Source organism: Hippopotamus amphibius, chromosome 11 (assembly GCF_030028045.1).
Source record: "Hippopotamus amphibius kiboko isolate mHipAmp2 chromosome 11, mHipAmp2.hap2, whole genome shotgun sequence".
NCBI lineage: Eukaryota > Metazoa > Chordata > Mammalia > Artiodactyla > Hippopotamidae > Hippopotamus > Hippopotamus amphibius.
Genome location: NC_080196.1, coordinates 44,640,622 through 44,664,454, shown reverse-complemented (window position 1 = coordinate 44,664,454; position 23,833 = coordinate 44,640,622). Strand labels below are relative to the sequence as shown.

Here is a 23,833-nt window from a genome sequence, read left to right as displayed (position 1 = left end):
TGGGATCTTCCTGGAGCAGGGATCGAACCCATGTCCTCTGCATTGGCAGGCAGATTCTTAACCACTGCGCCACCTAGGAAGCCCCTGGTTTTTCATTTTTATTTTAATTTTTTACCTAGCTTTAAGTAGCAAGATGTATTCATGCATATTTTATAATCCATTAGTTATTTAAATTTAATCTGAATAGAGTATATAAACCAATGGTACATTTAAAAATCCCAGTTCTAATGGTTGTCTTACAGTGTCTTATAAGGGTGTCAACACACACACACACACATAAATGACCAGGCTATTTAATGATGTCTTTCTTTCTATAAAGTAGCAGGTCAATATGATTAGAGTCACAGAACCCCAGAGCGATAGCCAATGAGTTCCCTTGTCACTGAATATAGTTAAACAGAAAAAAAAACTTTTTTTCTTTCTCAAATGGTAACTTGAATTACATTTTGATGATTTATAAATGATATGGATTATATAATTTCAAGCCAATTTTAATTGTTTATTAAAAATAACCTATATTAGCACAAAGATAAATAATGTTTGTCCCAATGAGGCAAAGTAATGTAGAAATGATCCCTCTCCCCTTCTGATATATACAAATATAAATATCTCTTACAGCTGGGCAGAAAACCTGCAAAGTTGGCTTAGGTGGATATTAACTAATTTTGACAAGTTGAAGAGAGAAACTTTTCAGTGGAAAACTAAGCTTAAAGATGGAGGAAGCATGATTTCTCTCTAACATGATTTCATTTATCAAACATAGGTCCTAGGAAGTGTGTGTGCATGTGCGTACACCTGAGGTGAAGGAGGCAAGTCAATCCTAAAGAAACAAGTTTTAGTATTTTATTTTGGTGAATATACTGTAGTTAAACACTGTGATTTTAGCATTAAATTCTGGTAGTGTAAACTTCCCTGACTTTATTGAGGCTTAAGAATTTTCTTAGAAGCACTTAAGAGATTTAGCTTCAGTGGCTCTCATTGTGATCCTTAGGCTAGCGGCACAAACATCATCTGGGGGCTTATAAATGCACATTTTTTAGGCTTTACTCCAGACCCACTGACTCAGAAACTCTAGGGGTAAGATCCAGAAATCTATGTTTTCATGAACTCTCTGAGAGATTGAGATGCACACGAACATCTGAGGAATTCTGGTCTAAATCAATTCTTCACAAAAAGGAGAAATTTGACATATGTGCCAAGAAGTCTGGAGCAAACACATAAATCATTAGTTTAAGTAGAATATTTGCCATTGATGCCTTTTCTAGATACCTGCAGGTCCTGTCTAGTTATGTTACTCCTTTGACTCAATTAGAGGACGATTCATACATCCCCATACCTGCTCCACATTCTCCCTTTAACAAGCACAAGCTCAGCCTCATTTTGGTCTTTAAGATAGATCTTGGTTCTGGTCAGTGATATTCCGGTAACTCTAGACCTTCCCTTTGAAGATCAATGTCATGATACTTGTTGCCAATCTGACTCACCCTATTGGCTAGTTCTATTTTATCTGGTTATCAAATCGCATCCCTATTTCTGGAAAACAGTTTAACATTTATGCACCTCTTCTCTTATTTCTACCTCTTATCCCAGAGGACAAAACATCCACCCTAGCATGGGCTTCTGACTCCCCTTCTTATTAGCTGCTCTGCAAGGCTGCATTGATTAGTAAGATTGGTCAGAGACGAAGCCAATAAATAGGCCACTTTTCACCAGCATGCAAAAAACTGTGTGCGTGTATGAGGATGAAACATGGTAGGCAGGAAAAGGGAGCAAAGAGAGTCAGCAAGCATACGACATCCCCCTAGATGTAAGCGTTAGCCCTGCTTCTCAGCCAAGCCCCAAGTGTTGTACAAGACAGAGGCCAGGATCTCAGGTGCTTCCTTATCAAAGAACCCTAGAAGCCACAAAGAATGAAACACAGAATTCAGACACTAAAATTTTACTCCCCTAAATCCTAATTTCTCAGATCCAACCACTGTTTTCCTCTTTCGTTCTCTGAATCCAGATTTTTGCTTGGATACCCACCAAAGATCTCCCATTTTAGAGGAACTTAGTTGCTTTAATAAGTCCCAAAGTTGCCTGAAACTTCTACCCGAAACCCTGTCAAGAGCAGCCCCCTTAACCAGCCATAACTCTCTATGCCAACTACTCCAGCAAAATTAGCAGTTTATATACTTCACATACCAACCTTTTGGGGCCTCATCACATTCCTTGTTAGACCGCGAAATGTTGAATTCTGTGTTGGACTACCTGTTATGGTCCCTTGTTATACCTCCAATATTCTAAGTTCTATTTTCTTGTCCTCTTTCCAGCTGGAGTAGCTACACTCTGCCCATGCCTCATTAGTAGTGCTTCTAGTTTATAGCTCTAGGCAGATCTTTCTTTACAATTCTGCTATTGTTACTTAGTCCGTGTCTGGTCATATTTTGAAATACAATAACTTTACTTAGCAACTAATATCAGGACAGAGGAGGTCCTCTGTGAAAATGCTTCACCACAAAGTTTGTGTTTCCATCATGAAAAACCATCTGGATAAAAAGAAATTCAAGTGATGACACACTTAGGAAGTCATCAAAGGCTTCCTCGGTTGTTACATTCAGCCTAAGGCAGTTTTTTGGTTGCTACCAAAAGTCTTGAGAAATTTTTGTGTGTATTATACACATTTATATCCTCATCATAAATGTGGATGAAGTATTTAATTTACACAGCCAGAATCTTGGATTTAGATAAGGGGCTTCCAGGAAAGTGCTCAGGAAAGCTCTCATTGACTACTTAAAACATATGATAAACAGCAAAATAAACATATTTTCAGCAGAGGAGGTTCATTTATTTTGTGGTTGCTGGTGAAAAAAATAAGGCTAAAATCACTGCCATTTGCTCTCTTTCTTCTCTTGATTTCTTTTCTCTCCTCTTTATAGCTCTCCCTGGACATTCTTACTCAGTGTCATTATCCACCTCAATTACCCACTTCAATGCAGATTACTTCCATATCTATCTCACTCTTCTCCCCTGAGCCCCAGATACACACCATTAACGGCTACCTACAACCGAGTGTCTGAAACATAACAACTACAAATGACTCAGCATCCTCCCCTTCACACACCAGCCACACCACACTTGCCCATTTTATATACCTTGCCTCAGGTAAGGAGACTATGCAGCCTTCCAAGCTAAAAAACTCAAATTATCAAAACTCATCCCTTTCTTTTAAGAAAAATCATATATTTGGTTATCAATTATTTTATTCCTTTTTTTTGTCTTTATTGACTTTGTTACAATATTGCTTCTGCTTCATGGTTTTGGATTATTCATTGGTTTGTTTTGGCCCTGAGGCATGTGGGATCCTAGCTCCCTGACCAAGCATTGAACCCACACCCCCTGCATTGGAAAGAGAAGTCCTAATCATTGGACCACCAGGGAAGTCCCAATTATTTTATTCTAATTCCAAAACATTTATCAATTTTGTTCCCTCTTCTTCATCCCCCAATACCACTGCATTCGTTCAATGCCCATTAAAATTTTCTTAAATTACTGCAATAGCTTCCTAGTTGGACTCTGGATCTCCACGTTTCCTCCCAATCCATTTTTAGTATCACTTCCTAAGATTAATTTTTATAAAACAATTTTTAAAGGTCATTCCAAACTTAAGAGCCTTCAAAGATTTCTCACTGCTTCCAAGATACAGCCTAGACTTTAGCTTGGCATGTAAGATGCCTTACAATTTGGTTCTAAAGCTTCTTTTCTGACACTTACTGATTCTTTTTTGTACCCCCATAAACTCTACGATCAAACCACACAATCCTCTCTATTGTTTTAGAAAAATACCACACCTTTTATGCATGTCTTTCTTTGTACATGCTTTTCCTCTGCCTAGAGTAGATCCTCCACGTTATTTTAGTGGCATACAGATCTACACTGTGGCTTTTTACATGAGATATTAATTGTTTATTTGTGACTCATAGCTCACTAAATTGTGCTTCTGAAAGGAGGGGATTATTCATACACCATAGGAATCTAGCAAATAATAGACATTTAATTTCAGTGCATGAACACATAAATAAATCCAAGGCAATATCCATAGTAATTGCATCTATAAATAAGGATCTTAGTGATGTTAGGATAAGGTCGACAAATCGGTGAGTAGTAAATTGTTCAAGAGATACACATTTTAGGGAGGATGAAAAATCTAGAAAGTTACCATTTTCTCTTCTCTTTTTACTTGCAGAACAAAGGAAAAGTTGACTCCACATTTAAAGTAGCCCAGAGAATTCTACTTTACATCCCTATCAAAAACTAATTCAGAAATGAGGTCATAAATTTCCCACACTTAATACCATGTCAATTCCCCATGTGTGGTGTTAGGGACATTACTTCTTCTAAGGGAAATGTAGATGGTGATCATGAATGACACAAAGAAACACATTTTGGATCTTTGATGATATTAAGGAATAATTGATAAGGATATTGCAGAAAATATTCTTAAATTTTAGTGATACACAACAAAAACACAGAAGTGACATGTGATATTGCTTCAAAATAATATGAAATGGTGAAATAGTTGAGTGTGGATGAGATACGTTTAGCCATGAGTTGATGGGTGATGAATGATGGGTGTTCATTAAAATATTTGTCCACGTGTGTATGTGTTTGAAATTTTCCAAGTTAAAAAAATAAATTTTCCGTTGTGACCAAGGCCTCCACAATTGTGAACAATTAAAGTGACATCAAATATTTGTTCGTGTTATTTGTGACACACCCTGATATTTTCTATTCTAGCCTCTCCTATTCTATTTTATTTTAAAAAATGTAATTATGGACCACTAAATTTATTTGTTTTGATAGTGGCTAATGGCAAACACTGCTTTACACAACGGAATAACTTTTCCTATATTAGTCTCCCCTGGTCCAATGTTCCCTCTAAGAGTTTTCTATATTCCCTATTAGATATTAACCTCCTCATAAGGCTCCCAGCCTCTTAAACATCTTATTTTTTTGATGTTGCTCTAATTCTGACACATGGTTCTTGTCATGAAGTCTGCCGTAGAAAATTTTTCTAGAATTGGTCTAAACAGATGAAGATTAAGGCAGGCCATGGATAAAGCTAAGGCAACCTAGGAAGGACAATTCATGACATCATAAAATTGTTTTCCTTTCTCAGAACAGGCATAACTCTTTCAGGCTTTGTCAAATTTGGGGTTCACTGGAGAGAACTAAGAAATTAAAAATTATCACTGACTTTAGCCAAGTAAAATGTATTCAAAGCAATGCTAGAGGAATGAAAATCCTACTATGCTAATATTCACCTGTGCTCCTCTTTTGAAGGGATCAAGTTACAAAGCAGATGTGTTTAATATTTACATACTCCTATGAAGTATAAAATATTACCATTTTCATTTCCTATGAAGGAAATCAAGCACAAAGAAAAGTGGTTTCTCAGAAGACAGGAGTAATGTTCAGTTTTCCACTTGCTCTCTGCTCTTCCTTCTCTTTTTACCTAACTTTATTTTAAAACAATGTCTTTCACCTTATCACAATGAGAATGCAAAATCTACATCGCAAGTTTTTCCTCTGGAAATCCAATGAGCTTAGCACCTTCAGTTGCTTCTCTGTGCCAAGCACTGTGAATGCACTCGATGCAATAAATATTGTTTAATTTTGAATCCCATAAAACATATTTTTAAAATGCTTTGCAAGGTTCAATGTTTTTTCATACTTGACTTGGCAAATATGAAACAGAATTTTCTTCTGTCTTTATAAGAGCAAGAGTGCTTTCTATTTGGAGGAGAAAAATAAGAAAACAAACCAAGTATTTTAATGTAGACTCCCCATTTATGGAAACACTTCTAATTTTGAGCTTTATGGTAGACCCTCATTAACTAGAATATTTATTTAATTTAGTGATTATCTAACTTATTTAGCCTTAGCAATTAAGTAAAATAAATTTTGGTGGTTTGTAAAACAACCAAACAAATAAACCAGAAATACACCAACATACAAAAACAAAAACCTTTTTTTTTGAAAATGCAGTCTATTAAATCTAATTGAATATGCCTGATGATTGAGAGACATAAAGATTGATAAAAAAAAATCTTTGCTCCCATAGCTAGAAAAAAGAAATTTAAAGGAAAAATGTGCTAATATCAGGATATGTCCTAGAAATCATTTTCTAAAATAAGTCCTTGATTAATTGCTTTTATTTTTGATTTACTTTTGGAGTTGCTGACATTTGCTTTTTAATGAAACAGAAATGGTGAAAACCACTCTGTCAAATTCGTTTTTTGAATTTTTTGTCACATTTTGTATTTTGTTGCAGCTTTGTTACAGGTGTGACTTGCATTTCCTAAGCTATTCCAGCTCCCTAAGAATCAAGGAACAGAAAGTTCCCATCTAAATCTGATCTGGTGGATTTCAGCACCACCTGTTTTCTACTTTCCAGGAGTTCCTAGAGAGACTTATCCTCCCGGCTACCTCAGGGCGTCTACAGCCTATTTTTTCCTGCTTTGGCCCCTGTGGTAATACTGCTAATTACTGTCCACACCAAAAGTGGAAGACGCGCTGAATTATGGCTCAGCAAGGAGTCTGCTGTTGTTGCTATAACCTTTAACGTTAGCAGAGAGGCTGCTGTTGAAAACGGGCAGCTGTGTGCGGAGGCCATGGTGCGGGTGCCTGTGGCAGTAGCCCCTGACACCTGACTGTCTCCACGCACCATCCACGGAGACTTCCCAGGAGCCCTCTTCCATGCAGACCCACATAGCTGGCCTACATTGGTTGACCACCTCAGTGGCTCCACATGGTCACCACTTCCTTCCCTTGTGTGCCAGCTGCCTCTGAGCTGAATTTCAACACCCCTACTCTTTTCCTTTAGGACTCATTCTTCATTTGGTGTTTTCTTTCCTTTAAAAACAAATGTCCTCAGAACACTAGCTCTGCTGGATCTCTAAAGATGCCCAGATCCTGTCGTCAATGTGCCTGAAATTGAAACAAGAACCCCTGCTGCTTGAACTTATCCATGCCTTCTAAAATGCACATTTTAATGTATGCATATTAAAGGAATATATATTTACCTACTACAGCTAAGGAAATGAGTGGATTCATACATAGAATATTGATCAAGCAGGCTTTGCTGGGCACTAGGAGGACTTCAAGGCACAAGTTAAGACAAATAGACTTCAAGTAGCATACACAATTTTGCTGTTAGTTTCAGCAATTCTTAAAATACTCATGAAAACTTGCTGTAGCTTCTGATTATCCAGACGTTCTTTTTTCTTACATGGACAGTCTACTGTAACCTGCACACCTAGAACAAAGTAGGTTCCCAATATAAGTGGTGAATAAATAAATGAGCTAGACTGTTGAAACAGTTATGGGAGAAATGTCCAATTAGACATGTTATACTTTTCCATGTTATACTTTTCTTTGTTAACTCAAGTATTCCTCTGTATATTTCTCTTTTCTGTTTTTAATGCTTTCGGCTCAGGTTATCCTACCTCAGGTAATTCTTTTCCTCAGGCAGGATACACACTTACTTCTTTTAAGGCCATTCTATTTTTTTCTAGTTCAGTTACCTCAGGATGGTCTTCTGACTTCTTGTATCAACTGAGCCTATTCATAAGTTTCCTTTAGGATGGCCACAAAAGTAAAACCTCATCCATGTCCTATACAATCCCATTGAACCAGCATTTTCTTAAACATTGACATTTATGGTGAATGTAAAAAAAAGTCAAAACTTGTTTTTACTTAGCTATTTAAAATTATTGTTACCTAATTAAAAATCACATTTGTCTTTAACAGGTCACTATTTAATTCAATGGCATCTTAATCTATGATGTAAGGGACATTTTTTTTTCCCTAAGGAAAACGCATTTTGAGTTTTAAATAACTTTCAGACTCTGGGTTGTTTAATGTCACTGATTAATGTAATACAAATACACCTTTAGAATATTTTACTCAAACTAAACACTACAAAATTCTACAAAATCAGCTATCAATATTTTAATAAAAGTCTCTATTTTTCAAAGTCACAAGTTATTTAAAATAACTACTATATTCCAGTAGAAATAGAAAGAGAATGAGTGTATGTGATATTGTTAGGGGAAGAATGCTGTTGCTGGATATCAAATGTGGATAAATTATTGAATGAAATGTAATTGTTAACCCCAAAAAGTTGTGTTTAAGAGATTATTTCAAAATTCATGGAGAACTATTTTAAAATGTGTAAAAATCTAAATTCATGGTATAATAAAGTGAAAAACATCAGTGTCAGTGGCGAAATTCAGGGTAAGAAGATAAAAAGTAAACAACTTACGATATATGGATTTTGTGCAAAATTATTTAATATTCATTTATTAACTCTAGCAACACAAGTTAATTTGGAAGAATATTTATTTGCTAACATTGCATGTATATAAAAAGTTGACTCTCTCTGGTTTATAATTTCATCTTTTTCTTTTTAAATATTATAGAACCAAAATGAATCTTATGGTAAACTTTTTTTTTTAATACAGCATCACACAGAGGTCACACATTATGTGAAACAATGATTCTACTTTATATACCTCAGCCACAGGCACATTAAGAATCAACAGATATTCACAAAAGACAAATATCTGTGGAATCGTAGTTGAATAACTGGAAAATCTTGAGTAAAGGTATAGGGAAGTGCAGCCAGAGTTCAACCTTATCTGAATCACATCAGACGCCATCTCGATTAAATAAGATATTTGCTTCCACAAATGTAGATGGTTAACATATATCCAGACCTCAACACGCCATATCAGAATTGCAGCCAATCCTAATCCCTGAAACACAGGGATACCAGTGTGTTCAGGATACAGGCACTTTATTCTGAAACTACCTGTCAAGAGCTACTTTGAATTCATACCTAACTTCTTGAGTTTCTGCTTACAAACTAATGTGCTATGTAGAGAATAAAAATTGCCTCACCAAACTTTAATACGAAACTGCATCTAAGTGATATTATCTTTCCACCAATATTAACACAGGGAGAAAAAGAAAATATATTGCTTGAAATGATTACATCCACGAAGCTTGGGAGTGTCTGTTGAAAACTCAAAACCTTGAGTAAATTATCTGAAGCATTATGTTCTTGCTCGGTCTTAACCCTGCAGAGTTTCTCAGCCTCAGAAACTTTGGAAAGTTACTATGTATAGATCCTGACATATAGATATTTCTGGAGGAAAAAATAGAAAGAAAATAATCAAAGAAAAGAGGCAGAGGGGGAATAAATCTGCTGGGAAAAAGCCCAAGCTACCCGTCATAGGTGGATGGAATGAAGCCCTGGGCTTCCAACTCTACCAGGGAGAGGAGGAACTCAGCAACTGCTTAAAAGCTCTCCGTGTTTCCAGAAATGATGGCAGCTGCTGTACAAAAAGGCAACAGGCTTTTGCATGTAATTAAACGTGATTAAAATTCTAGTCTTTATGTAATTTCGCCTTTTTGCAATTTCAGTTGCATTGCTATAAACTTCAGGACTTCCAATTTCAGAGCTACCTAATGACAGCCATTAGCCCCTTAGCGCTGAAAGATGCCCCATCTCACAATAACAAAGGATGGCTAATGTTAAAATCAATCTGGTTTGGTTAACTCCAGGTTCTCCTTTGATAAATCAGTAAATGACTATGGTCCAGATACACAGAAGTGAATTTTTCTAAGAGCAAAGTGAAAAATCTCTTTCACTCATTAAACCTCAATTCTAATAATGCTTTTTAATAATCTGATACTAATCTATGAAGATGACTCTAAAATTTAACACACTAACAATTAGAAATAGTTTTCTTATTGCAACTGAATTCCTTATTTGATTCTAAGGAAATATACATTCCAAAGGCCATTTTGTTTTAAAATTCAAATTTTTTTGTAAATATACTCAGCTATTTTTCCTGTGAAAAATGACTGTTCACTCTTAATATTTTATTTTTATGCTGCTGAATTAATAGGAAGTGTGCAAGTTTTCCAATCTATTACACTCAGCTTTCCAAAACAATCCCACAACATAGTACTTGGAAAGTCCCTAACAGGAGTTTTAAAACCTACTTTTATGAATGATGCAAAATTGAGTAATATATTCTGGGTTTGTGTGTATAAAATGCTATTGCTGTACAGTTACTTGTATATTTCTGCAACTCTTAAAGAGATAGCAAAAGAGAAAGACAACTACTTTCAAAGAAGGTTCCTCAAGCATAGTGGAGTAGAAGCCAGCAAGGGATAGAGTGGTATAGTATTAAAAATATAGGCTTTTGTGTTCAAACCCCAGTTCTACCAACTGAGAGCTGTGTTGCCTTTGGAAAGTTATGTAACTTCTCTGAGGCTTAGCTTTCTCATTTGCGAGGTACTAACTTCACAGGGTGACCATGAATATTCAATGAGACAATGTATTTAACATTGAGTTCCTTCCCTTGCCTAGTTCCTAACCTAGTGGGCTTCCTTCTCTAGCACAGAAGCAGGTTAGGGGCAGGTCCACTTCCGGTTCCTTTTCTCTTCCTCTCATGGTCAAAGGTCAACTGAAGGAGGTCAAAATGGCTGCCTACCAATTAAAACTGGCCTCCTAGGTTACCTTCAGAAAGTTACCCCACCTACTAAGTGTTTTAAGCCCTGCGTGTCCTTGGTTGTCTGGTAGAATTCAACTAAACTTTCCTAGTTGATTGTTGTTAAGTCAGGAAATATAAACGTTCTCTTATTGAATTCTCAACAGTTTGGGAGAAGCAGGTGTTGAGTACATTTGGAAGGCAACAGGATATGACAGTGTTATAGACACTTTAGTACCATGACTTATTGGTGATGTGATTTGGGGCATTATCTCTCTGAGTCTCAATGTCAAAATTATCACCTATAAGTAATGAGGACAATGGTAGCCACAAAATGTTGCCGTGGGGACTTTAGATTCTAGCTCAGGAGCTGGTCTATGAATGGTAGGTTTTCTTCCCCTGCTGCTGTGTATTTTCCTGTCCTGTTTCTTATCATGGTTTTAAAATACTGTGGAAAATTATTTTAATGATATAGATATTTTAATGTTATTATTTTAATTACTGAGTAATGATGTAAATATTAATATCTGACTAAATCTTGAATTTTTAAAACAATATGCTGCCCCATATAGCAAGTGAGAAGGTGTTAAACAATATATTTAAAGTGTCATAGGGGACTTCCCTGGTGGTCCTATGGTTAAGACTCTGCGCTTCCACTGCAGGGGGCGTGGGTTTGATCCCTGGTCAAGGAACTAAGATTCTGCTTGCGTGCCTTGCAGTGTGGCAAAAAAATAAGCTTCATAGAAACACTTTCCAGTTTTGAAATGATGCATTGTTTCTTGAATTCTGTTCTTTGTGGATGAAGTAAAGCCAAGTTAAAGTCTCTGTAATGGATGTGGAGCTTTTATTTCATGACTCTAAGAAAAGGCAAAGGGTATCTTGTGAACAGCATATTATCATCAAATTAAAATATAGAAAGATTTAGAACTTTCCACCAGGCCCCAAGGTTATGGGAGAACCAGGCTAGGTTGTACTCCTCATTTTCATCAGGGTTCTCTCATGAAAACACTATGCAGTCAGAGTGTATTTGGCACAGTATAAAAAAGAGCAAAAACTTTTGCCACCTAAGCAAACACCTAAGCACCGTCATACTAATCCAAGATAAAAATTTATGTAGACGTTTACATTTCTAAAAGCGTCTTTGTATTAGAAAAAAGAGAGGAATAATTCAGGTTTTCCAAATTCCCGCTGGCTTGCTATAAGCCTGAAGGAAAGAATGACAGTAAAAGTTCAGCAGCTGATGGGTGGAGTTGAGTACAGGGTCCCTTAGTCCAGAGTGGAAATAAGCACATCCTGAAAATAAATTTCTATGATGTACTTGAACTCCCTGAGGCTGATACTTTGCAAACACTTCAGATAAAATAAAAAATGTGTTGTGCTATATGGTTTAAATTGTACCGTTACTGCCCAACCAGTTCCACAGAAAAATTAATAAAACATTAATAAAATACAATGAATTATCTTGTAGAATTTAAAGGTAATTAAAAACCACAAAGGCTTTGCCCTATTTTCTCATAATCTGAAGATATGAAAGCCCCCACAAAGACATACTATAAAGGACTGCTGACAGTGTTACCATCCTTTTCAATAAGGAAAGAGTTTGCAATGAATGGTTAAAATCCATACACCATCTCTCCACAAGTTTCCATTTAAGACTTAAGAAGATCTTCAGTCTGAAGAAAACAATTTCATTACATTTGTTTCACCATTACCATTTAAAAATCATGTATTTATAGACATTCCATCTATAGTGTAATTAAGCACAACTAACTTTATCACACAGAACAAAAACTTTACTGTACATTAGTAAGTTGGTAAACATATACATCACACCCCAAATTTTGCCCCCATAGAAATCTGTTAGAATATTACAAAAAACATCCACAATGTTCTTTGGACAAATATTTATAGCCACATTCATTTTGTATTTTAAAGTCTATTTGTAATTACAGAATTTTATTTATTTTTGTGTATGAAGTTTCCAAACTTCTGCATAAATCCTCGAAACTTGTTTTCATTTGGCTGATATGAGTGGTAAACACCGCTGTTATAATTAAGCATTGGACTAGACCTGCCATAACTATTGCCCATAGTTGAGGATTTCATTTCTGGGCGGCGTGTACTGGTATTTGGCATGTTGCTTGTTGGCTGAATAGAGCTTTCAATTCTACAAAATGGCTCAAAACGACTGTAAACACGTCGGTCAATTGAATGAGTTCTTAGAAGCTCATCGTTGGCCTTTGGTCTTGGAGAAGCTGGTATTCTTTCAGGAACAACTGCTTTCATCTCCCTTGAATCTCGGTACTGGATCTGCTCAGTGTTGAATCTCGGGGCAGAGGCATCTCCTGCTCTTTCCAAGAACTTGCTTTCAACTGCTCCTAAAGAAGGTATGGTTTTGTTACTTTCATCAGATGAAGAATGTATCCCCTGAGATGAATGATCTGCTACATCTTCCTTACTCTTGTGGACGCTGCCTGGAGAGTTGGATGAAGAGGAATGCTTTCTTCTAGGAGATGAGTCAATCTTGGGTTCTGATTTTTTTTGTTTCTGATTCTCTTCAGCCTCAGAAACTAAAGTGTCAGAACTACTACACATTCTATAAAAGGCAGGTGCTTTACTTTTGGATAGATTTTCTTTCTTTTCTGGGGCAAGGCTAAGTAATGACCTTAACTTCTGAGATCCCCTTTTCAAAAAACTTGGAGAACCCTTCACTTCTTTCTTGGGAGTGACTTCTTTATTGGGTTCTTCCTTATTCACATCAAGCAAAGCAGCAATGGAAATTGACTTGGTAGCACTGCCACTTGGAGGGTCTTTCTTGGTAACCTCCTCCTCCTCCTCCTTCTCTTCCACGCCATGGGTCACATTATGCATGCTTTTAGAACTTTTTAACAAATCCTCTTTAGGTTTTTCCGGTTTTCTAACTGGATTCCTAGTAAGTGTACTATACACATAATGCTTACTATTTCCATGATCTAAATTGGCTTTTGAGTGATCAAAGAATGGGAAACTTCGCCTTTTAAGCAGATTCTCATTTTGTGGATTCTTTAGGTTTTCTGTCTGCTTATTTACACACAAGGTTGTATATAAAGAGTTGTTTGACTCCGTAGGGCCATTTGTAGCTGAGTTTAAAACTGCTGGGTGGCTTTCGGGAACCTGTAGGGTGTGCACTTTTGGTGCCTCTGACTGCAATGGGAGCTTGGGGGTTGATTCCTGCAAGGGTTTGTCTGTCAGATGCTGCGTGTCTGTTGGGGTGTCTGGGATCTTTTTAGGCGTGTCACTTCCCTGGGAACCAACAACAGTTGAATTTGAGGAATCAGTGGTACAGCTGTTAACTTCCTGTTGCTCAGGTAAAGTGGGTTTAAACACAAAAGAAGAACGAAGCCGAGAGTGAGTATAAAGGGCATTGGCTTTCAACTTCTCGGGACCGTCACAGCCCTCAAACCGGTCACCGAGAGCCGATCCGTTGGAATCTGGGGCAGCTTCTGAACGATCATTTAAGTAGGATTCAATTCTCCAGTTACGCAAGAATGACTTGGTGGTGTGCTCAAGCGTGGGCATGCGCTGTTGCAAAAAGCGAATGTGATTATCTGTGCCGTTAAAAGACCTCCGCACATTGGAATTCCTGTCTGGAAGGTTTGTCATCTTCCTCTGGGCAAGTCGGTCAGCAAAACTCTGGGCAGGTGTATTCTGGCGGCCTGCATAGCCTCCCCGGGACGAGGATGCCACACTGAGACTATCCGAAGGCCTTTTCCAAGTCCCGGGAGCATTAACGGTTCGATGCAGAGCCCTGTTGAGCAGCAGGTATGGTGTCGTTTCTGGCTGTTCCCCGGCATAGCTATGCCTCTTCCAGTTTTCACTTATCTGACCGTGTTGATGCTGACGGATTGGACCATTGAAGTTGGGAACAAAATGCGGTTTGTACGCGTGGTTTCTTATGCTATATTTGTCACGTTCGTTGAGAGCATATATCCCTCTGTTTTTGAAGTAGCTAGAATCTAGCTTATGAATTTTGTCTTGTCTACCAAAGAGGTTTCTTTGGCTGGAAACGGAAGCTAAGGAAGACACTGAACGCTGGTACATGCCATTCTCCCAGAGCACTTGGCCGTGCTTCACCCTTGCTGACTCTTCCGGTGCAAATGAGCTAGGGACACAGGACCTGGCATAGAGAGTCCTAAATTCTTCATCAAAGGACTCAACAAGTTGTCCTCTGATCATCTGAACCATGCTGAGGTGCGCTTTTTCAAATGACCACATGTAGCTGGAAAAAAAAAAAATCAAAATAGGCACATTTTAATTGTGCTGATGATATTCAGCTCTACTAAGAAAAACATGTCATTTAATGTTGACAAGAGTATTTTTGTTTGTTTTCCTTAACTACCATCATTTAGAACATCTTCAGCCATATCTTCAGCTTGTCTCCCTACTCCCATATTCATATTTTAAATAACAAAGCAACTCAAGTCCTGGCTTTGAATCCATCCGTAATTTCAAGAAGTACAAAGAAAACCTAGTGTGCATTTTGCACCTCTGCCTACTAAGATTTTATGGAGTAAAATATGACATTATATTTCATAGAGAGCATCCTGACCAGGTGCTGGCAAGCTGGGATTGGAGGAGAAGTTGAGAGACCTGGCCTCTGCCAAGCTGTCTACTCCATATAAACTTGGACCTCAGTTTTTTCCCGGCCAGGATGAGGATAAGGACAGCATAATCACTACAATTCCTTGTGGTCCTAATGTGTCATGATGCAAGATCGTCTGTGCTAATGCATGTATTTTGTCTCTGTGGCTTAAGTGTAAGTGTAGTTTAGGGTGCCCGTGGATGGAAACAGACAGGATTTGCGGTAGCAGCTTCTGCCACTAATGACATCCTTCACTTCACATGGTATACAAAGTAAATTCAGTCCTCACAAAACATGCCAGTCAGAATGCCAGTTAAGACCTTTCCATATGTAGAATACAATTGCTAGGAAGCTGAAGTTTGTAACTACTTTATAGTACTTTGTGGAACTTCAAATCTCTCTCTTGGAGTTTAGAGGCTTCAGTTATCTTCAAGTTTCATAAAAAAATTTAAATCTTATTTTAGAAAATCTTGATAATGCAACTTACAGAGTCACTGAGCTGAACAAGCCATTGCTAATATGCTATGTCTCAAAAAATGTACATGATATAATGGGGTTAATATGAAAGAAAAAGGAGACAGAGCCACACTCCACAATAAAGGAGCTTACTGTTTATACAGGGAAGACAATAACAGAGGCAGATGGAAATATTAGAAAAATCTGCAGAGCAATAATCTAAAATACATAAAATATCATAAACAGCAGTGTATGACTTAAAAATCTTATTCTGATATGCTTAATTTTATCTAACATGCTTACTGAATGCATGGTATGAGAAGAATATTTCTATGTATAGCTGTGTGGACCATCAGGATGATTTACAAGAAACGGTACAAAAGTGAATCATTCGAGGAATTTTCAATCCAACTGCAGATGTGAATATAAAATTTGTTAAAAACAGCAAGTAAAGGAATAAATAATCAGCTATAAAATAGGAGAAAATCCCCAGAAACAGTAAGAGTTTAGCAGCATTTTGACAGAGACTAGAAACCTAGACGTTCAGACTTGAAAAGTGTGGGAAAACAATTTGTACGGAAGAAGCAACATATGGGAAAAGGAAGGAAGCAATAGTGGCCGTGTTTTGGTTGAACACAGAAAACAAATTATATTTAGTTGAAATAAGAAGCTATATGAGAGACTGATGAACTAGTGGGAGAAATCTTGAAAGCAAAGCAGGGAGATCACAAGATTAAAAAGAAATATAAAATTCTCTCTCAGTCAGCTCTGTGGACAATACTAAGTATCTTCCAGGTCTTCCTACAACAATTTCAAATGAGGGTATCCGATGCAAAATTTGATTTACACACATGGATAAAAAAAAAGTATATGTGTTTTATCCCCTCACTGTTAGTATCACGATGTAGCAAAACACCTGTTGTGTTTTCCTGATAAAACTGTCTTCATGTTGCGTGAGCTGTCACACAACTGTGACCTGGTGAGTGCAGATGTCAGACCTCTAGAAATGCTGGGAGTTTAGCATTTGAAGATGTTTTATGGCAAAGAAATCTGAATTAAAGAAGAAGGCATTCTGAATTTGCCTACAAGAAAAACAATGGCAATACTAGAACATGAGAGATGAGGCCGGTTTTTACCCAAAGTGTAGAACATTTTTGACAAGTTTCTACAAAGACTGGTTTATAACTGTTCCTCCAGATCCTGTTATTATATTTGCTAACAAAAAGAAAAATCCATAATTATTTGTTGGAAAAAAAAAAAAAACCCCAAAATGACAAGGGCTGAAAACCATCAAATAGATACACAAAAAATGAGTCTTTAAAAGAGTTCATTAATTTCAAGCACTAGTTGTAATTTCTGCTCTTAACACGTATTCCTTTAAAACTCCAGAGGATTTTCAATACAGGGTCCCAGAGCTTAAAGAGGAATTTAGCAAATATTACCAGTTAAAACAGGCCTACCTGGTGTACCCCCCAAAAAAATAAAATAAAATAATTAAAAACAAAAAAAAAAACAGGCCTAAAATAATAGCTGACATTAGGGGCTTTGGATGCATTAACTTGTTTAATTCTCAAGACACGAGGTAGGTTCTATGATTATCCTCCTTTGGGAGAGGAGGAAACTAAAGTGCAACCAAGGTAAATAACTTGCCCACAGCCATCGCCTTCAACACGCTGCTTCCTTCTTGTGGACTTTTTGAGTTCTTAAGAGAAGAGGCAAAATTTCCCCTCACATTGTCCTGTTGACATCCACAGCTCTCCTGGCTTCTCCCTGCAGTCTTTAGTAGTCAGTCTTCTGTGCTCTGGTGACCTAGGAGTTCACGTGTTTGTTGGTGTTTTTATCTGCCTATTGATGTAGCCTTGCTATGTATCCCATTCAGGACTGATGCCTGGAATTTATAAGGGAGTCTGAAGGCAGTACTTATACTCTGGAGTTAGCTGGGCCTGGACTGGGTTGCCAGACCTGAACTGCCTTCTGGCCCTTAGCTGTGATGTTTTGGATAAGTCACTGAACCTTCTAGAACTTCAGTTTCATCATTTATAAAATGTAGCTTAAAAACAACTGCCTTGCAGATAAGTTGCAAGGACTGGGAATGAAACATGAGAGCCAAGCTAGAACAGAAGTAGATATATTCCACAGTGGTAGCCTAGAAAGATGCCAGAGAGTAGATCTGGAGCTGGAAGACCTTGCCTAGGGTCTACCATGGCATTCTAACAGCCAGACTCTTCAATGATTTTTCAGTAGTACTATGATGACAACATGATAATCATCAGAGTCTTGATAATACGAAAATAAGAGCAATCCACTAGACAGGTTCTTCAAGGTGATACACAGCTTCTATTTTTATGAACAATTATTATGCTTCATACTGTTTTTGTAAGGAATAAAAACACTTTTAGCATTACAGAGCTTTAGGAAACCTGAGATATTAGTCAACTCCCTCATTCTGGGGAGGAAGAACTTGAAGCCCAAGGGTGTGACTTGCCCAGTGACTTCATGTTCTTTAGAGGCACAGCCAGAACTGAAACTCAGGTCTCCAAGTTTTCCATGCAAGGGTTCTTCTTTTATTTTTAAGAAATAACTAAACAGATTACATTAAAACTTGAAACTCATAAATTCTATAAATGATTGATAATACGGGAGGTAAACACAATGATCTTACCTGTAGGACCCATACATAACTTTCTGGCAGTCAATTAACAAAAATTTCTGTTCCATTTTTCCATGAAATTTTGCTCCTGTTTTGGAAAGATAATCTTGGCCTTTTACGGTCCGCACTCGAATATTCTAGAATTGTATGTAAATATAAAGTAAAAATTATGGCCAGAAAGGGGATATTTTGAAAAATAAAATATGTCAACATAAAAACTTAGTAACCAAAAAAGTACACATGAAATAATTTTCTTAAAACATATTACAACAACAATAAAAACAGTGAAAAGCACATTTTAAAACTCCACCCAAAAAAGAAGTACTCAAGGGAAATGGTCACTTAATGTATTTTAACATAACTTAAATAATTTACACAGGATGGTTTTATAAATCACTTAGGGTACTACTGCAAAAGCCCCTTTCAGGTTATAGTAGCACGATAATAAAATTAGATTAAAATCAACCTGCCTTTTAATAAGTCAAACATCACTGAAAACACTGTGCTAAATCATGGTGACAAGCGACAGCCACTGAATGAAAGAATCACTCAAGCCAGTCATTTCAAAGTTGTATGTGCAAAACAGAAACATTAATTATGTTTCAGCAGCAAAGTTAACTCAGAAGCTTAAGTGCCCCACCATCAAGAAAAGCATCCTATAAAACCATCATGAACATGGTGAAGTCACAGTTCGAAAAGTACAAGGGGCCCCTTCTGTGGTCACTACCTTAAATATATGGTGTATGTTTGGAGTAATGTAGCTTAACATGCCTTACATTCAACTGAAATAAAATACCTGAAGAAAACAAACCAAAAATGAAATTCTTACTCTGAGTCGTTGAACTTGACAGCCCTGTTTCTCAGTCATACTTAGGAAATGATTAAAGTTGGACTCATCAAGCAGAATGTACACAGATATCCCTCGAGTTGATGCCTCCACTATTTCTTTAAAAATGTCCACATCTGTAAATATATCCATCACTAAAGCAATGACCTGTTAAAGATAAGAACATGAAACAACTTTAGATACCCAATAGAGAAAGATCTAGAAATTGCTTGCTTTCAGAAAAAAATTGGATAAAATAGGAAATAGTTAAATGCATTATACATATAAATGTATACACATTATATATATATATATATAAATGGATACACAAAAATTTGCCCAGTTTTCTTTTTTTTTAAATTTTTTTTCAAGATATTTATTGGAGTATAATTGCTTTACGCTGTTGTGCTAGCTTCTGCGGTACAACAAAGTGAATTAGCTGTATTTATACACATATTCACATATCCCCTCCCTCCTGAGCCACCCTCCCGCTGTCCCTATTCCAACTCTCTAGGTCATCACCCATCATCGAGTTGACTTCCCTGTGTTACGCAGCAGCTTCCCACTAGCCATCTATTTTACATTTGGTAGGGTATAAATGTCAATACTACTCTTTCACTTTGTCCCAGCTTCTCCTTCCCGCCCCCCGTGTCCTCAAGTCTGTTCTCTACATCTGCATCTTATTCTTCCCCTGCCACTGAGTTCATCAATACATTTTTTTTAGATTCCATATATATGTGTTAGCATACGGTATTTGTTTTTCTCTTTCTGACTATGCAGTTTTCTGAAATAGAAGATAGAAAATATATTGAAAATAAACTATATACAGATTTGTAACACTAAGTAATTTCATACTAGCTTTAAGTCAAAGGGAATCTGCGTTTCAGTAGAATGTTGGGAAGGGCAGATCCGAATCATGGTGATCAAGGTTGCCTGTAGGGTGGATGGAGGGGCAGGTAGATAGAGGGTGGGAATTTGTCCTACAATCTTTCATGAGAAATAGTTCCAGGGAAAAGCAAGAATCCTGGAGCTAGGTCTTAGAGAACTAGGACAGAGAAAAACATCTTCTAGAAATAGCTATAAGCTAAGAAAGCACCAAAGATAAGAAAGGATATAAGAAGACTTGAAGACCAGAAAATTAAATACATAGGCTTAAAATTAGCTTAGCAGACAGAACACGTAACAGAGAAAAAAAGGACAAAAAGATATGATCGAAAAGGTAAATGCAGAGAGAAATATCCTAAGGAACAGGACCCTAAAATGGAGAGAGTCCAAGTTAACTGTTGGAAACAGAACCATTATTGCCTTTGAGAAGCGATGGTAGTGAAATGATGCTGAAAGAAGGGGAAGTCATCCGACTGACCACCCCACCATGTGCCACATGCGAAGGACAGAATCCCTGCCCTTTGTGAAGTGTACAAAGTGGGGGAAGAAACTTCAGGCAACACACAGAAGAGGTAAACTCTGTGATAAGTCATAAGATGGTGTTTACTGGGAAAAAATTAAAGCAGGATAAGGGGGATCACAGGTCCCTGGAAATTGAGAAGTAGGGATTTGGGGCTTTCGGGGTAGGCTTCTCTGAGAAAATGTCCTTTGAGGAAGTCTTCAAGGTGGATACCCTGAGGAATTGTGTCCCAGGCAGGGGGACCCAGCAGTGCAAAGGCTCTAGGTCAGATTCAAGAAACAGCAAGGGTGGAAATAAAACAAGAAAGGGAGAAACTAATCACAATGCCTTGAAGGCATTATAAGCTTCAGCATTTTTTTCTGAGTAAGATTGTAAGCTGTTGAGGTTTATTACTGAGGTAATAACATGGTCTGATTTCTCTTTGAAAAGGATTGTTCAGGCTACTGTGTTAAGAACAGACTTTAAGGGGGCGGGGGGTGAAGGGGAAACTGAGATGAAGCGAGAGAGTAGCACAGACATATGTATACTATCAACTGTAAAATAGTCAGTGGGAAGTTGTTGTATAACAAAGGGAGCTCAACTCGAGGATGGAAGATGCCTTAGAGGACTGGGATGGGGAGGGTGGGGGGCACTCGAGGGGGGGGGGAGTCGGGGAAGGGAGGGAATGCGGGGATATGTGTGTAGGAATAGATGATTGAACCTGGTGTACCCTCCAAAAATAAATAAATAAATAAATAAATAAATAAATAAATAAAATAAATAAAAATGAGAAAAAAAAAAAAAAAAAAGAACAGACTTTAAGGCTGGAAGGCAGGGTAGAAACAGGGAGGCCAGTCAGAACTACTGGAGCAATCCAGTGGGAGGTGATGGTGGCCAGGACCCGAATGGTCCTGGTACCAGCCGCCATTAGTGAGAAGGAGAAATACTCAGCACTGAATATGTTGAGCCGAAAAGATTTCTGGATGGACTGAACATGGGATGTGGGAGAAAGAGGGTAAAAAGAGGATGACTTTAAGGTTTTTGGGCTCATCAACCTGAAGGATGGAGTTGTCATCAACTGAGATACGGGAGGGTACAACTGCACCAAATTTTAGGTAAAAGATTCAAAAGGCAAATTAAGTTTGAGGGACCTGGATATCCAAGTGGAATGCTGAGTAGGGAGGTCTAGGCCAGAGCTGTCAGCTGGGTGTCGTGATGTAGAGATGACAATTAAATCCAAGTCATCCAGGGAGACTGGATGAATAGTTAGGAGGTCGAGTACAAGAGCGGGGGCTAGCAAAGGAAGATTAAGAGAAGGTGGCATCCTGAGAGGCAAGTCAAGACAGCATATCAAGAAGAAGGGACTCCTCAAGAGTGTCATATCCTACGGCAAGGCCAAGTAACATGAGGATTAAGCATTCATCGGATTTAGTAATATACAGGTTACTGATGGCTTCCAGTGTAGTTTTAGTGGAGTGATGAGAGCAAAAGCTTCCTTGGGAGGGGTTTAAGAGAGTTTGAGAGGACAGATATTGAAAATAGCAGGTATAGGTAACACTTTTTTGAGTAATTTGGCTATAGTAAGAAGCAGAAAAACAGAGCAGTATCTGTAAGTAAAGCTGAGTCTAGAGAAGTTGTATTTTTGGTTTTGCTTTAGGGTGAGAGAAGTAACAGCAGGCCTGTGTGCTAATGAAATGCTCCAGTAAAGAGTGAAAATTAATGAGGCAAGAGATGGTGGAGGCGGGATGGGGAGTTGGGGATTTCTCGAGGAAGGTCTTTGAGTAGGCAATAAAAGACAGAATCTAGTGCAAAAATAATTAGAGCACAGGGAATAAAGATCAGCAAAAGATCACTGTCCTACCAAGCCAGAAGGCCAGGTACAAGGTGCAGATGCTGGTGGAAGGACAGGTATGGCGGAGGGGCTATGGATGTTCTCCTCTGAATCCTGCCATTTTCTCAGTGAAATGGGAGGCAAGGTCTTCAACTGAGAAGACCTTGGATTATGGAAGACATGTTAGTGGTATGAGGAAATGGGGTTAAGCAGTCAGCCAGGAGGGTAGAAAAAGGAACAGACTACAGAATACAGTGTGACTGCAGGGCAGCATTAAGGACCCACAGAGTCATAAATTTAAAATGAGACCAGCCAATGTGGTTGTGAGCTATTCTCCATGCCTGCAGGGGTGCAGGCATAGAGAAGGCAGAGAGTCTGACTTAACCATGGATGTAGCACTGGCCGCAGAGTATAACAAAGTGAGTGAGTGAAGGAAGTAGAATGGAGGGTGTACGTAATGTGGAGTGGCTAAAATAACTGGCCCTGGGATTTAAACCAGATAAAGAGAGGAGAGAGGATGTCACGGATGTGAGAGGCAGTGAAATGGATACAATCAATGAACGCGAGGTCTTGCTGGGACCAAAGGACAGTTAAGTATTAAGGAACTGTCATTCATTTTTTGCATTGACAGTTTAATAATAAAAAGATAAGATAATATATCTTACCTTTTGAATGTATTGCTATAGTTACAGATGAAATGATACGTTGTCTTCTATTTACTTCACATTATAAAAGATGAACCAAAATTGGCAATGGATTGATAGTTGTGGAAGCCAGTTGATGGTACTGAGTGTGCTGTATAGTGTTCTCTCTACTTTTGAAAATTTCTACAGCACAAAGTTAAAAATAAATAAATAAATAAATAAAGGAACACTGGATACTAGCAGGTACCAGAGGTACCAGGTGCCAGAAATATAAGTAGAAGTGGTGGTCAGATGGGGACACATGATTTAGGTTCTACAGGATCTGCAGTTACAGAATATGATGCTATTAAGGATATGACTGGGAATCAGTGGCTGAGATACATGTAGGATGAGATCATGGGAGGAGAGAAGGGAGGGGAATGACAAGGATGAGTTACACGTGTATGGAAATTGCCAGGAGTAGTGTTGGAAAGAGCAACAGACACCAAGGAACAAAAACTGTCAAGAAATGAGAAGGAAGGAAATGCCCTGGGAACAGACACATGGTAACAACAGCTAGGATAATGTACCGGATACATTGCAAGTATGTTAGAAGATAAAGAAGGTCATGGATAATATATGATTTAATCCAATAAGATGCTAGAACAAAATACTGGACCATGCTCAAATTATACAAGATGATGACATTCTTTAAATTACCAGTGAAACATACTTCAATCAGATTTTCTTTAGGAAGAACAACTGCAATCGCTCTAATGGCCTCACGTGATCCTTTCTTTATTTGTAAATGGTATGAGGTGCCAGGAGAAGGGAGAAGCTAGCTAGAACAGCCTCACCTGTGTCTTGTACATATTCTCTATAAAGTCGAACATGTGAA

General features: G+C 37.8%; 1 protein-coding gene across 3 annotated transcripts in view; it reads right to left on the bottom strand.

Moving 5' to 3' along the window:
* Positions 1-8,292: 8,292 nt before the first annotated feature.
* Positions 8,293-23,833, bottom strand: part of FAM83B (family with sequence similarity 83 member B) — an 86,618-nt gene continuing 71,077 nt past the window's right edge. For 2 of the 3 annotated variants that reach the window (XM_057698326.1, XM_057698327.1), the window contains exons 3-5: positions 19,101-19,265; positions 18,284-18,408; positions 8,293-14,802 (exon numbers count right to left, since the gene is read on the bottom strand). In XM_057698326.1, the coding sequence (XP_057554309.1) occupies positions 12,501-14,802; positions 18,284-18,408; positions 19,101-19,265 (2,592 nt within the window). In that variant the 3' untranslated portion in view covers positions 8,293-12,500. Of the gene's footprint in view, positions 14,803-18,283; positions 18,409-19,100; positions 19,266-22,977; positions 23,110-23,833 lie in introns of those variants that run through there. The other variant, XM_057698328.1, reaches the window with a different exon arrangement.